A 16667-nucleotide genomic window follows, 5' to 3' on the forward strand; every position below is an offset into this window, starting at 1 on the left:
TATGGGATTAAACTATTTTGGGCAGGCTGCATCTGGGCTGTGGTATGTAGGATGGAAGAGCAAATGTCTAATCCAATTATTTGCCAGTTGTTTTCATCTCTGGTCTCCAGTCTCCCATCCCCTTAATGCTAGTGCTTTCCTTTTGTTTATTCTTTTCCATTTATCCTGCATATATCTCATTTGTATATAGTTCTTTGTATATGATCTCCCCAATTAAGCTGTGAGCTCCTTGAGAGTGGGGGCTTTTGTTATATCCCCAGAACTTAGCAGAGTGCCTTGGCACATAGTAGACATATAGTAACTGTGTATGACTTGGCTTGACTTGAATCAGTCTAGACCTATGACCATCTGTGTAACAACTACCTCCACCTATAAAGATCAGCTGCTCATCAGTACCTTCCAGTCTGTCTAGTGAATGGAGAGAATAATTGACCTACCCAGTGTCCCACAGATAGGTTGTATTAGGGGCAGAATTTAAACCCGGCATTTCCTAACTCAAAGGATGACCCTCTAACCACTGAAACCACACTGTTTCTGTCTTCATGTGATGTATTCAACAGATTGCCTGAATACAGAAATTCATATTAATTTTCAACTTACTCTGAATGCTGAGGAATTTAAGGGAGAGATAACAGTTTGCATCCTTTCTATTTTGTAGCTAGTGAAAGGAGTTTTAAATGATCCAATGAATCACATGCCAAAAAGTTGAATTTTGTATAGTTAGTTCAAAAGTATGGCCAAGGACAGAAGGGGCATATGGTTCTTTTTACTGAACTTTTCCCTAGCTAGTAGCAATTTATTACTGACAATCTGAGGTTGAATGAATATCAACCAATGTTAGGGAAACCTATATCTTTCACTTCTAAAGCCATGCTTCTTTTGATTTGAATGACATCTAAGTTGCGAAAGAGATATAAGCTATTATCAAAAATCCATTTTAGACAAGGATGGGTGAATTGACCTTGTAGAGATTTCTAATCAAAATTCTCTTGAATGTTTCCTCCTGTGTGCTGATTGGGAGTGACCAGTCACTATGGCCTAGGCACAGTGTATTTTATTTTACATCCACCCATCCACCCTCATCCCCCCAACTTGAACAATATGGTCTTCTAGTAGCATGTATTAGATCATAGGATTTTAGCTGAATGGGAAATTAGAGATCATTTGTTTGATACCAGAGAAACATGAGGACTAGTGAAGTTAATTGACTTACCCAAGGTTACGTCTCAGAATAAGGGAAGGTGATAAACCTTTAAATAGCAACTACTCTGTGCCAAACATAGCGCTTCACACTTTTAGAAATATTATCTCATTAGACAGAAAATAAAAAAGGACCCTTCATGATTCCCTAAAGGTACAATGTGTCTTAAAGGGGATGTTAGGAACTGTATTTCCAGAGGATTCAAGTCACTGAAAAAAAATGCATAGAACACTGGAATATAATGGGAGAAATGGAGTTTTGAGAAACTGAGGCACATCAATATAGACAATTACAACTTCTGTCCATTGTGAATCTGAGCTCCCATGAACTATGTATACCTAGCATAGTGTTTCAAATGATATGGCTGACTTAGAAGTCTTATAAACTGTGAGACTTATTGCATATTAGAGAAAAGAAAATCTCCAAACCTTCAAATGGATTCTTTTTACATGGGGAAAACCTATTGTAGAAGCATATAAAATAAAGAATATTTCACATATTTTAATTTATTTTTCTATATATTTTAATTAAATTAAATTAAATTTTCAGTACCTTAATGTTTATTGACTTGAAGAAGCTCTTGATTCTACTTCAATCAAACTAAATATATTACCTCAACATTGGATTACTATTAAAAATGTATCTTTAATTTTACTACACAAAGAGATGATTCACAACTCATCACTTCATAAACTAAGAGCAAGTTCTCTTTGAATATGAACCTGGATAGTTGGTATAAAATGAATGCAGTTCAGGTACAAGGGGTAGCATGGTGAACTAGAGCAATACCAGGATTTGAGGGTACGGAAGTCCTGGGTTCTAATCCTAATTCTGTCACCAATTAACTTAGTGACATTGGGGATGTCACTTCATCTTTCTGGGCATAAGTTTGTTCATTTGTATAATCATAGGTACTTTCTATTTCTTAAAAAGTAGTACTACTCCATGTTCCCTGCAGTAAATGGGATACCAAAGTAAGATCCTACCCAGTGTACTACATAGGAAAGCCTAGTTTGGGTCCTTATAAACTCTCACCTGGGGTACTGCAATTACTTTTTTTTTTTTTTTTTTTTGCTGGGCAATGGAGGTAAAGTGATTTGCCCAGGGTCACACAGCTAGTAAGTGTTAAGTGTCTGAGGCCGGATTTGAACTCAGGTACTCCTGAATTCACGGCCGGTGCTTTTATCCACTGCACCACCTAGATGCCCTCTGCAATCACTTTTTAATCTCCCTTATTCCGTCTCTCTCCTTTTTAATTCATGCTACTCACGGCTGTCGATTTTTTTTTTCCTTTTGTGGGGCAATTAGGGTTAAGTCACTTGCCCAGTAAGTATCAAGTGTCTGAGGCCGAATTTGAACTCAGGTCCTCCTGAATCCAGGGCCAGTCCTCTATGCACTGCGCCACCTAGCTGCCCCTCCTGACATAGTTTAATCTGGAGACAAACTGGACTCTTTGCTGAAGATGACCAACACTTTGGTGTCTTTGTAGAGACTTTCTTCTGTGTGTGGAATGAACTGCTTCTTCACCTCCTCATGTTGAATCCCCTAGCTCTAGCCATACCTTAGCTCAAAAGCTACCTCTCTCAAAAACATCCTTTCCTAATTTCCTCAGTTATTAGTGCCACCCCCTTCCCTCCTGTAACTCCCCACCAAAAAATCCCCTCTTATTTGTATTGCCTATATCTTGTATTTACTTATGTGGAAACATGTTATATCCTTATATAGGTTTGTAAGCTCATTGAGGGCAGGGACTCTTGTATCTTGTATCTGTATTCTCAGTAACTATCAGAGCCTAACACATAGAAGACACTCAATAAATTATTAATTTACTGTTTGATCTGGAGAAAAACATATCACAAAACTGTATTTGGAGTAATAGAATTCAATCATGCCTCTGGTTTATGTAATCATACAGACCCAATTCCTTTTCTTGTGGAAAAGGACATTTGAAGAAGCTAAGGATCAGCTAAGCAATAAATGGAAATTTGAGACATAGAAATAAACTGTAAATGGAACACATTCTCCTGTCCAGGAAAATAATACTTTATGGAGTGGAATCACGCAGGGATGACTGGGAAGAAGAACTGGGAAATGAACTATTTTTTTTTAAAAGCAAGAAAGGGTACTGACTTTTCTTTTACCATTAGAAATGTATAGAAGAAAAACCTCCCTGAGTGAGAACTGTGGCTTTGACCTCATTTTTAGTAGTGAGAAATATTCTTAGACACCCCACAGGGATTTCCTGTCTAGGTGGGTAAGGATTGATGGGACACTGTTATCCAGGCTTTTGGAGAGGTCTAATGGATCAACTTTCCAAAAAGGTTTGGACACATTTCCATAAAACCTCCCAGAGTTCTGCTCTGTAGTAGTAGTTGTTTGTAAATCACTTTGAAGATGAAAAGCACTATAAAGGTGCTAAGTATTATTATCGTCACTGTGCTAACATAAACCCATACTTTAGACCCTTAGGAGCTTCGCCTCCTGCAGTTCTCCCAAGGGCTGCTGCCTTTTGAAGTCTTTGAAATAATCTGACTAATATGGCTTAAAGAAGGAGAGCAAGCCTCTTTTTCTCTGCCCACTTGTCATCATTATAAAACCTGTCTTAATGTTTTCTTGGTCAATCCAGACTTGATTGTATAGGACAAAATTTTACAACTGACATGGCTTTTGGCATTTGAAAAAACCCAGGCATTTTTCTCCTTTTGTGTTGTTGAAATTATTGGTAATTCAAAGGTCCCCAGAAGGGAGAAATCCTTTTTATCTTTGTTATTTTTTTCAAGATGATATTTAATGATAGTTTATTGATGGGCATATATGGTCTGAATAATAATACATTTTTTAGTGGGGCAATGTGGGTTAAGTGACTTGCCCAGGGTCACACAGCTAGTAAGTGTCAAGTATCTAAGGCCAAATATGAATTCAGGTCCTCCTGAATCCAGGGCTGGTGTTCTATCTGCTGCGCCACCTAGCTGCCCCCCACAATTTTTTAAAATGGCAGAATCATACCTACAAAATATTGTACCTAAAACAAATTCTTTTGAGGAAGGTGGAGTTAGAGTTAAAGTACAAAAAGGAGTATAAGACCTCATAAAAATGCAGAAACCTTAGGAATCCCCATGTGGGTAGACACTCATGGATGTCACTGCTGGGGATGAAAGGGCAGACCTAGTCTATAGAAGGCTTACCTGGAGTACATGAAGGCCTGAGATTGTCACCCCCATCAGCACACCGAAGCATTGCCCCAGATTCTAGCTATCCCTTATGAAAGGCATGACATACCCCAGTACTGAAGGTATGCTACAGGGTACAGAGCATAATCTATTCTGTTTAGATACTTCAAGCCTGGGTAGGGGTTGGCCCATTTCTCCAGTGTTCAGTCCATATTTATGTGGTAAGAGCAATAATCCCTGATCCTACTTGTTGTGTCTAGGTTTAAATACAAGCTTCTTTGTTTCCTCTTCACAATATAGTTCTATGGGGAAAAATGGATATGGAGAAATTTTAAATTTACAACTTGAGATGAAATTTAAGTCCTTGTGAATTTGGATAACTACATATTTATAATTCATTATGTTTCAAGTGTTGACCTCTACTGGATCAGTTACTTTATTTTAAAGTTTAAAAATATTGAAATGATATTATTAAGAATAATCATCATAGAATCATGATGGCTTCAAGGTTATTTCAGGGTATTGGAGCACTGGCAGTCCAGGCCTTGAGGGCCTATAGCTCAGCTTGGGCTGCTGCTCTCTCCATGATGAGCAGAGGAGGCATCCCCTCTTTTTTTTTTTTTTGTGAGGCAATTGGGGTAAAGTGACTTATCCAGGGTCACACAGCTACTACGTGTCAAGTGCCTGAGGCCGGATTTGAACTTAGGTCCTTCTGAATACAGGGCTGATGCTCTATCCACTGCACCACCAAACTGCCCGTATAGGCATCCCTTCTAATGAAGAGGAGGCTGCTGGTTTGGAGAGAGTGATTATGATGGCTGCAAGGAATGATTTGGATCTCTCCAGTATGTTAGTCCAAAAGGCAGCTCCAGGGACTAAAGAGGAGTCAAACCTGGTCCCTTCCATCATCATTGACAAGAGAATAGTTGGCTGTATCTACAAAGAGGACAACAATGCAGTCATCTGGTTCTCACTTTACAAAGGTGAGACACAGCATTGCCCTAACTATGGAACCCATTACAAGCTGGTACCCTACCAGTTCAACCACTGAACCCCTGAACTGGTTTACCTGAGATATAGTGTAAAGTTTTCTTACCTCCAAGAAAAGATTAACCATTTTCCTGGCTTTCTCATTAAAAAAATCTTGATAAAGCTAGCATTTATATAGGAATTCAAAATTAGCAAAACACTTTTTATATGTAATCTCATTTATTCTTCACAAAAATATTAAATTGAGTGGCGAAAGTTCAAGTGATTTGCTTGAGGTCACACAGTAAGTAGTCAAGGAAGAATTTAAACTCAGTTTTTCTTGACTCCAAGTTCCATCTTTATCAACTGCACCACAGCTATGTATTTTCTCTATTTTTTATTCAGTTACATCCAGTTTGCAGTTGACATTTTGCTGATTGCACCAAATTTTACAGTGTTGCAAAACCTCCTGTTTGGGATCCACACTCATTCAGAAAGTTTAGCTTAAATATCCACATAGAAAAGAACAAGTAGATAAAGATCCAAATGTCCAGACACATTTGGGTGGCCAGGTCATAGAGATGGTCCATCAACATATATACTTTGGACAGACACTGTAGATGAACGATGAAGTTGCCCCAAAAACAAACTGGAAAAAGAGGGCACCATGTATTGCATTTGTTCAATTGCATAGCATCTTCCCCAAGTTCTATCTGAAGTGAAAATCTGTATGTAAAATAATAGTATTATTCTAGCCAGAATGTAAATAATGGAAAACCATCCTTTTTAAGGAATCAAAAACATAGATTGTCCAAAGGACAACAGAAAGATACATGGGGTAAACACATAGAAATCAATGTAAAAGGAATCATGAAGGCAGTTTATGACTGGGAAAAGAAATGGGCCAGCCATGAGGTGAAAACTAGGAATAACAGGTGTTTGATGTGATGGTCTCATAGAATGCCTAGGAATCTAAAAAAATGCTCTTAACACTTTTGATAGCCCATCACTGGCGGATCCATGAAAAAAAAAGGGGGGGGGTAGGCAGAGCCACATGGCAAAGAGAAGCCAGGAAGTTGCCTGAGCTCTCCCAAGTTTCCCTCAAAAACAACATTAATTCAAGCCTCTGGATGGATTCTGAAACTATAGAACCTACAAATAGATAGAGAGACAGAATCTTCCAACTTGAGATAATTTAGAAGACTTCAGGAAAGGTCGTTCTCATTCTGGCAAAAGGGAAGCACAGTGCAGCTCATAGCACAGCACGGAAGGGGTTTGGGCCAGTCAGCAGGAAGCTCTTGGCATAGCAGAGCAACTGAGGCCCCTTGATCCTGGCTCAGCAAGCTGCTGACACAGCAGGCCAGTTGTGAGATTCACCAGCACCAGCTGAGAGGACAGGCTATCAGGAGGAGGGCCACCCGTAGGATGGGCGTGACCAGGCCTGGCCATTCCAGCACACCAGTAGTAAGCACAGGGAGCAGGCCCGGGGTGGTGAGAAATCAACAAACCATAGATGCCTTAGAGTAAAAAGCCAGTGACACAGCCTCTATCCCCCAGCATAAGAATCTTGAAACAGTGACCCTTGCACCCCAGGAGAAGGCCTCAACTTTAAAAAAAAATAAGCTGCAATATGAGTAAGAAACAAAAAAAGGGCTCTTACCTTTGAGAGCTTCTGTGTGGACAGGGAAGAGCAAAACAGAAACTCAGATGAGGATGATACTCTTGAATCACCTGCATGTGAAGCCTCAAGAGGGAAAATGAATTGGTCTCAAGACCAAAAAGCCTTCTTGGAAGAGTTCCAAAAGGATTTTAAAAATCAATTGAGGGGTGGCTAGGTGGCACAGTGGATAGAGCACTCGCCCTAGATTCAGGAGAACCTGAGTTCAAGTCTAGCCTCAGACACTTAACACTTACTAGCCGTGTGACCCTGGGCAAGTCACTTAATCCCAATTGCCTCAACAACAACCAAAAAATCAAGTGAGATAGGTAGAAGAAAAAAAATGGGGAGAGAAATGAAACCAACACAAGAAAATTATGAAAAAAAGAATCAACAGCATGGAAAAGGAAGCACATTCCTTAAAAAATTCATTTGGCCAAATGGAAAAGGAGGTGCAAAAGCTTACTGAAGAAAACAATGCCTTAAAAATTCAGTTTGGACAGATGGAAGCTAATTACTCCATGAGACACCAGGAATCAGTCAAACAGAATCAAAAGAATGAAAAATAGAAGAAAATGTGAAATACCTCATTGGAAAGACAACTGACCTGGAAAATAGATCCAGGAGAGATAATTGGACAATTATTGGACTACCTGAAAGCCATAATCAGAAAAAGAGTCTAGACACCATATCCCAGGAAATTATCAAGGAGAACTGCCCTGAGGATAAAATCATGATTGAAAGAATCCACCAATCACCTCCTGAAAGAGACCCCAAAAGGAAAACTCCAAGGAATATTGTAGTCAAATTCCAGAATTATCAGGCGAAGGAGAAAATACTCCAAGCAGCCAGAAAGAAGCAAGTTAAATATCATGGAGCCACAGTCAGGATTGCACTGGACCTGGCAGCTTCAACATTAAAGGATCCCAGGGTTTGGGATATGATATTCCAGAAGGCAAAGGAGCTTGGATTGCAACCTAGAATGAACTACCCAGCAAAACTGATCATTCTCTATCAGGGGAAAAGATGGATATTCAATGAAATAGGGGACTTTAAAGGTTTCCTGATGAAAAAAACAGAACTGAATAGAAAATTCAGTCTTAACATACAAGACTCAAGAGAAGTTTAAAATGGTAAATGGTGGGGGGGAAGTTATTAAATAAGGTTACACTTTTAAAATCCCTACATGGGAAGATAATACTTAAAACTCTTATGAACTGTATCTCTATTTGGATAGACAGAAGGAGTATACATAAAGGGTATAAATATAAATTGTCTTTGATGTGATGATATAAAGAAAATTAAGGGGTAAAAAAGGAGTTTATGGGGAGAAGAGGAAAGGGGAAGTAGAATTGGGTTAATTACATCATATGAAGAGGTGCAAAAAACCTATTACAAAAGAGTGAAAGAAGGGAGGGGTGAGCATTGTTTCAACCTTACTCTCATAAGATTTGGTTCAAAGAGGGACTTTTGTTTGGAAAAAGAAATTCAGCTAATTCTTTAGAGAAAAGGAAAAAAAAACTTAAAGATGAGAAAGTATGAATTTATCTTTGCCATTGAAGGAAGTGCTTACATCAATGAGGTCATGGTTCTTGAAGTATTAGAGGAAGAAACATGGGAGATTTCATCATCACCAGACATTCAAGATGGGACAGAGCATGTTCATCTGGAACTTAATGTATAGCTTCATAAATATGGATGGTTAGTGAGGAATGAAGATACCAATTGAAGAATTTAATAATTATGGACTTTTTTATTTTTAAAATTAACTTGGATTTGATTTATGGAAATGTTTACTATTTTGTTTTCTTTTCCTTTCAGTTTGTTACAGAGGAGAGAGGAAAAGGGGCCACCACCTATAAGTGTCAGGTCAAAAAAGAAGTCCCTCTGCTTCTGTGAGTTTAAGACTCTTGTGGGTCAGGATAAGAGGTGGTTCCTACACACTTCTCCAAACTAATTGGACAATATCACCCAAATCCATTGGTTCACTGGACTTGAGGGTGGTCCATGAGTAGAACATGCTGAGGTCACAGCTCAGAGAATACATCCTCTGAGGGCCAGTCCCTCAAGTAGGTGTGGTTTCAACTAAGTCAATTTCAAGTGAGTTAATCAGCAAAGTCAATCAAATCAACCTCAATATTATCCTCTTGAGCTGGGGCCTCTGGGTGTCCCAAAACCCATTATTTTCTCACATACTTGTGGTTAAAGTCTTGAGGATCTCTCAAAAGAGAAGGTTAGCAAGATAAGGGAGAGATGCAGGTACTAAGTAGGAGCAGCCCCAAATATCTGCAGTTCCCTTCTTCAAGATCATGAACAATAGTATTTAAACAGATAAGTGTAGAAGTGTGTGACTCTGTTTCTATTTAGGGTAATTACTCTGGTAGCCAGAAGGTGAGAAAAAAAAATAAAAACAAAAACAGACACAAGGAATCGTTTTCTACCCCTCTATTACTTCAACTTCATTATGTCTTTTAAAAATTATCTTCAAGACTGAATTTTACTATCTAATTATATTTCTCATAAATACCTATCGTTCACCTTATCTTTAAGGTCTGACCTTAAGTTCTATCTACAATTGCCTGGCATCCCATATTTCTGGGAGGCAGGTATAGGACAAATCTGGGAGTCGCTCTGGAGGAAGTGACCTTTCCTAGGGCCAGGCTGGACTTTTAATGCCCAGCTTATTGTTAGATATTTATCCTCTCTAATTAGAGATAAAATCTTTAGCCATCTCATTATCACATTTTCAAAGAAGGATTACTATCAATGTGGATCATTTAAAACCTTCCCCATTTGACACAAGTTTAAGCAGTAGACTTAAGGTTATGAAAGAGTTATCCAATGGAAAATTCTTCATAGTTCTCATCTCTTCCTTCCCTACCCTCTGCCACAAAAGAAAAGAGGGCAGAAAAGAGAAAAAGAAAGAGGAAGAAAGGAGAGAAGAAGAAAGGGTTTGAGATGAGGGGAGATGAGAGGGGAGGAGAAAAGAGGGATGGGGAGGGGAGGGGAGAGGGAAACTGGTTTCCAACTGAAATTTTGTATTACATATTGTTTATAATCTGGAGATTGCTTGAAGTCCACCATTCAAATTTTTCAGTAACTCAGAATGATCTGTTTCAAATTAAGTGGAAATGAGCTTTCCTTGTACTTGCAATCATATAATATTCATCACAGAGAAAGAGATTTCTCCTTTTATTTTTCATGTAATGTACTAAAAGTTCAGGAAGACTTGGGAACTAAGTAATGAACACAGTCTTCTCAATCTGGTTCCATGACAACTCAAGTGACCTGTGTGAATTCACTTTCTTTAATCTTTTCTAATCTATAACTGTACAGACCTAATTTGCAGGAGTGTTCAATTAAATATGAAATAGTCACAATATAGATTCATGGGCATTTTTCAGCTCTGAAAATGGGGCTGTAAAATTCTCAGTGCTATTCCCTCTGGGTATGTCTACATTGAAGTGAATTCAAATTTGTAGAAGAAATAAGAATTGTCAAATCATGTCTGCTCTCCACTATACCTTTTCCCCCACCATTCAATTGAAATAGCTAATGTAGATGTGCCCTTTGTGAGAGATGTATAATCTGTTGACTGCTCTGTCCAGGGATGCTTTCAAATGGCATTTCCTAAGCTTGCAAATACTTCAGTATTGCTCATATTGCTCTTTGCTTTATTCCATCATCCGTAAAATGTCATTAAAGTCGGGTTGAGGATATGGTCTTTTATCTACATTACCTTTTTAAAAGTCTTGTATTTGATCTTTCATTGACCTTTTGGGATGCATTTCTGTCAACTCATTATCTCCTTCCGAAGCTTCTGGGGTATATTAAGTTTTGTATGCTGAATTTGCCTTCTACAAGGTGATATTACAAAATGTATCTAAGGAGAATTTACTTCCTGTTTTCCTTCTGAAGGGTAATTAAAAGGTAAAGGACATTAAAGCCTTGTTTTCCTTTTGTTTGTGCTTTTTATCAATTAAAATATAACTGAAATTCTAGATACCTGGGTCAGGTATCATAACAGGACAGGGGAGGCTTGATGCCACCATAGATAGGATATGAACTGGATGGATGGATTGGAATACTAGCCATGATGAGGCCTGAAAGTAATGCTAAGTTCAGAATACTGGGTGTTAGACCAAACAGGAGGGTATAGGCAAGGTTTTAGTCTCTAAGAGAAGACTGGATTTGGTGTTCAGAACTGAGAAGTATGGTAACAGAAAAAGTGGAATGAGAATATATAGGCTTTGGGAGCAGCCTTCAAGTTGCACAAAGATAGAATCTTAATGTGTCAGCACAGGTCAGGTTAAAGTCCAGATTAGGAAAATGGCCATACCTGCATGTTTGTAAGAAAATCATTTAACTTATGTGACCGGAGATTCTTTGGTAAAATGGAGAATTTGGATCTTTAAGGTCTTGATTATCAGAATAAAGTTTATTTTATAATCCAGAAGAGGTAGGCAATTTCACACAACAAGTCAACAAGTTTATGACTTGAAGACTAAACAAAGATGATGTGATCATTACCTTCTCTTATAATAGGAGGAGAAAAACTATGATTTATTTTCTTTAGGTTCTGGACTTTGGGGAATATTTAGAGTGCTAATTCTGTGTATGTGTGTGTGTGTGTGTGTGTGTGTGTGTGTGTGTGTGTGTGTGTGTGTGTATGCAATTCAGCAATCAAAAATCAGGAGTTAAAATGTCATTAAGAAGAAAAAAATAGGGACCACTGTCAGCATGAACAAACAAGATAGATTTGATATTATGCCCTGAGGTCATCAATTTGGAGAATATCACTTGGATGCCTGAGTGGGAGGAAGCATAAGGAAAAGATGATTTCAGATTCATCATATCACTCAAAAACTTGTTCCAGACTCTGTCTGCCATCTATATACTTCACTAATCTGATTTGGCTTGGTGTTTGGGAAAAGGAGTTACTTTCTTTTTTTGTGGAGATGAGGGTAGAGATAGAAACATTCATTCATTTGACAAAATAAGCTGATGGAAGAATAGCAATATGGCTTCTGTTTTCATCAAAGTTCTCGTTTGTGCTATTAAATTACTTATTGTTTGAATGAAAAGCATTAAAGTTGAAGTGGTATATTTTTGCTACCTTCAGAGGAAAGGTATTTTATATTAAGTGAAATCTTAAGGTCTAACTTCAATGATATTCCATTTTATTTGTAGGTGAGAAAGAGAAATCTATTAGCAATAAAAACAATGTGTTCTTGCTACAGCCTAAGATCCAATTCAATTTTTATTTTATTATTTATTTATTTGGTTGGTTTTTGCTGGGCAATGAGGGTTAAGTGACTTGCCCAGGGTCACAGAGCTAGTAAGTGTCAAGTGTCTGAAGCCGGATTTGGACTCAGGTCCTCCTAAATCCAGGGCCGGTGCTTTATCCACTATGTCACCTAGCTGCCCCTCTAATTCAGTTTTTAAAACACATTAGATACCTAGGGGGCAGCTAGGTGGCACAGTGGATAGAGCACTGGCCCTGGAGTCAGGAGTACCTGAGTTCAAATCCGGCCTCAGACATTTAACACTTACTAGCTGTGTGACCCTGGGCAAGTCACTTAACCCCAATTGCCTCACTAAAAATTAAAAAAAAAAAACACACATTAGATACCTACTTTATGTAAAGCACTGTGCTGGAAACTGGGGAAATAGAAAGTTTTTTGGGGGAAAAACCAACAGGGTGCTTTAGGGCTCCATGTTCCCTAACTTGGACTATTTTAAGCTTCTCAATTACTTTTCCTGCTCCTAAGCCTCTCCCCTCCTCCAAGCCATGCTCTTCAAAATTACCAAAGTAACCTTACTAAGGCATACACATGTTCAGGTCATTCAAAAGCTTTCAGTGTCCATCAATTCACAATTGGTAAAATGTCAATGTCTATGCCTTCCATTGGAGACACTCCATGTTTTAATTCTAACCTATTTTTCCAGCCTTATTTTCTTCTTTTTGTGAACTCTACTTTCCGGCCAGATTGGTTTACTAGCTATTCCCAACTCTTATCCTGCCCATTTTTTCTAGCTAAGGATTTTTATAGGCGATCTCCAATGCTTGAAATGGATTCCTTAAGCATTTCCATCTACTAAAATTCTTCCCTTCTTTCAAGACCCAGCTCAGGTTCTGCTTCTTACATGCACCCTTTCTTCATCTCCCCAGCCAGAAAACTTCTCTATCACTGAGTATCTCATGCTTCTTTTTTGATTTCCAATGACTTTTTACATTCCAACTTTTTGATATTCACGGAAGTCTTTTTCCCATTCCAAGTTGCTTGTTCCTTTCAGTTAAGGACTGTGTCAGTCATTTTTTATTTTTGTATCCTCATTCATAACAAAATGCCCTGATTAAAATTTAATTAAGAAATGATTTCAAATTTAATAGCATTAAACAATTCCTTTTAAATCTATTAGACTGAAGTCCCCCTTTTATCTTTAGAGATAAGAGGAAGGTTAAATTTAGTCTAACATTTAAGTTTAGAGATTCAAACCTATTTCCCTTCCTCCCTTCTATGGTCTTTTCCTTTATAGACCAAATACTTGCTCAGAATTCAATATGTGCACATAAATACATATACTTACTCATGTACACACATATATAAAGGTTTGTGCATGTATACATGAATGTAATGTGTGTATACATACATATACATATACACACATATGTGTATACACACAACTTATATTCATCTGGAGACAACTTACCCACTCCCCATATAACAAATAAAATTTAAGAGAGCAAAAAACTCAATGTTAGTTTACCATGAAACAATGAGGGAAGGGAAGGAGAGGAAGTAGAGGTACAATAAATTCAACTGGTCAGTGACAGTGAGAGAAAATAAAAACTTCAGGGAGATCATTTCTTAAGGGGGGCAATAAAGGCAAACTAAACTTCTATGGGTCACTATTATAGTCAATCAGTCAGCCAATAGAAATAGCATATCTGCATCTCTTTGGCCCTTCTATTCTCCATAAAACTCAAGTGTTGGGGTATCTTGGGAAGGGCTTATACTTTCCATGAGCATTCAGTCCTGTTTGAAGCTGAAGGAAAATACATACATATATGTATACAGACACACACGTATATACACATACACATATACACACATGTACACATGTATGCATGTATGTGTGCTCATAAACACATACATATACACACACATGCATATCCTTCCCATCAACACTCTTGCTGATAGGGGTCTATAATATAAAGAAAAATTCAGATAATGTATCAATCTACTACAACTCACAAGTGTCTGGGTGCTTTAATAAGGTGACCTAAAGAAAATAATAGTTGATATTTATGTAATGTTTTATAATTACAATGCATTTTCACATGTAGTATCTTAATTTTATCCTCATAATAACTTTTTGGGAAGTAGGAAGCCTTTTGTAGGTCACTTGCTTCGTCTCACAAGTCAGAATGTCAGAGCCAGGGATTGGAGCTCAGCTCTTCTGAGTTCAAGTCCTGTACTAATTTATCTATACCATATGACTGACATCAGTTAGCATATCTCAACTTTGAGTATTATTTCCAAAATAATGTATGGATCGGGAAAGCTAGGTGGCACAGTGGATAAAACACCGGCCCTGGATTCAGTAGGACCTGCGTTCAAATCTGCCCTCAGACACTTGACACTTACTAGCTGTGTGACCCTGGGCAAGTCACTTAAACCTCATTGCCCTACCCCCTAAAATAATAATGTATGGATCTTTCCAAATTTCCAACTTGTTTTCCCCTGCTTCTTAGAACAGGGAAAGTCTACTGATCTAAAGAGCAAAATATAGAAATGTAGAAACCATCAAGAGATAACATTCATGGAGATTCTCAATGTGACATGTTTCATTATATCTTATCCATTAAGAAATAGTCTGTTTCTTATAAGGAGAAAATTTATTTCAGACTTTGTAACCTGTGACTATTTATGCCATTCTATTTTGCAAAGATTTAGTAAATATCCTGTTAAGTAAGCCTTAATTCTGTTTTCAATCCACATTAAAATTGATAAACACTCACAATTTTCACTTGCTGAAATAATCTTCCTTCAAAGTTCAAAGCTCTTTAACAAAGTACTTCTTGATCCCAACAGAAAAAAAGTAACTCTTGCTCCTTAAATTTCTCAGACCATTGGGGCAGCTAGGTGGCACAGTGGATACAGCACCGGCCCTGGAGTCAGGAGTACCTGAATTCAAATCCGGCCCCAGACACTTAACACTTACTAGCTGTGTGACCCTGGGCAAGTCACTTAACCCCAATTGCCTCACTAAAAAAAAAAAAAATTCTCAGACCACTGTTCCTTACCTATTCACTTGTCACATGGAAACTTATTTGTTATCTGAGAAACTGTATTATTTATTACCACTACTAGAAGGTAAACTACCTGAGGGCAGGAACTGTCCCTCATTTTATTTTTCTACCTTATGTGCCTAGTACAGTACCTTGTCCATTTATTTATTTATTTATTTACTTATCTATCTATCTATTTATTTATTTATCTATCTGTTTATTTATTTATTGGCAACTGATCACAATGGTAGAGCAAAATCTCTCATTCAGGGCTAGCTAATATTTGCTTGGCAATTGGCAGTCTTAGTTGTCTGGGGGGCATCAAGTTAAGTGATTTGCCTAGGATCATACAGTAAATATGTGGCAGAAGGACTTACCTACTGAGACTGTGGCTTTTTTCCCTTCACCATGCTGCCTCTCACCTTGCTGGTATTTAATAAAAATTTGTTGAACTGACTGGACAAATATTAATTGGGAGTAAGGAGTCAATATTTGCCTACAGAAACTATGAATATTAAAAACCAACCTTATAAAGAAGCTATTGTCATGTTTGTGAAAGATAACCTGATAGAGAAGCTACTGCCCTGTTTGTGCACTACACATTAGAGGCAGCTAGGTGTTGCAGTGCATAGAGTACTGGCTCTGGAGTCGGGAGTATCTGAGTTCAGATGGACGCTTGACACTACTAGCTGTGTGACCCTGTAAAAGTGACTTACCCACGATTCCCTAAAAGAGTCAGGACCATCACCAGTCATGCTGATGTATATCTTGCCACTGGCTCCAGATGGCTTTGGAGGAGAGAGTGAGGCCAGTGACTTTGTACAGATCTCCCTCTCTTAAATCCAATTCACTGTGAGTCATGACATCACCTCCTGATGCCATGGTCCTTTTCAAGAATGAAAGACCAACAATGACTACACATTTATATATAATCCAGATTATATAATGTTTTTTTTTTACAATTTAAGGATTTTTAAATGATATGAGATTGGATATTATTCTCTAAATTTCTGATATAGCCATTTTTTAATTGACTGGAACTGCCTCAAGAGTAAATGAGAGAACACTGCTCTTGAAATGATCTTTTTTGATCTAATCAGTTCAGAGAATTAGACATTAAAACTGATAAACTTCTGATAATAGTCTCAGAATCATTGGGCAGAATCCTAGAGAACCTCTTAGTCCAACCCCTTCATCTTATAGACGTAGAAGCAGATCTTGGAAGATTAAGTAATTTGCAGAAAAGTCACACATGTTCTAAACACCAAGCACAGGATTTAAATTGAGTTCTCCTGATTCCTAAGGCCAGCTTTCTTTCCCGTGTACCATGATGATGATAATAATTTATATTTCAAGGGACAACCCTTAGTCACA

At 37.9% G+C, this 16667-nt stretch overlaps 1 protein-coding gene across 1 annotated transcript; it reads left to right on the forward strand.

Annotated features, from left to right (window-relative positions):
* The first annotated feature begins 4868 nt into the window (after positions 1 to 4868).
* Positions 4869 to 5422, forward strand: LOC122730615 (cytochrome c oxidase subunit 5B, mitochondrial-like). Its single transcript, XM_043969792.1, has 2 exons — positions 4869 to 4971; positions 5136 to 5422. Exons 1-2 carry the CDS (start codon positions 4869 to 4871, stop codon positions 5420 to 5422), a joined length of 390 nt encoding a protein of 129 aa, XP_043825727.1.
* Positions 5423 to 16667: the final 11245 nt, after the last annotated feature.

This window comes from Dromiciops gliroides, chromosome 6, assembly GCF_019393635.1.
Source record: "Dromiciops gliroides isolate mDroGli1 chromosome 6, mDroGli1.pri, whole genome shotgun sequence".
NCBI classification, from domain to species: Eukaryota; Metazoa; Chordata; class Mammalia; order Microbiotheria; family Microbiotheriidae; genus Dromiciops; species Dromiciops gliroides.

Excerpts from the sequence above, each read along its gene's own strand:
- LOC122730615 (XM_043969792.1), top strand. The coding sequence starts at position 4,869 with ATGGCTTCAAGGTTATTTCAGGGTATTGGAGCACTGGCAGTCCAGGCC. Across the intron at positions 4,972-5,135 it reads CTCCATGATGAGCAGAGGAG|GCATCCCTTCTAATGAAGAG; the intron begins GCATCCCCTCTT and ends CTGCCCGTATAG.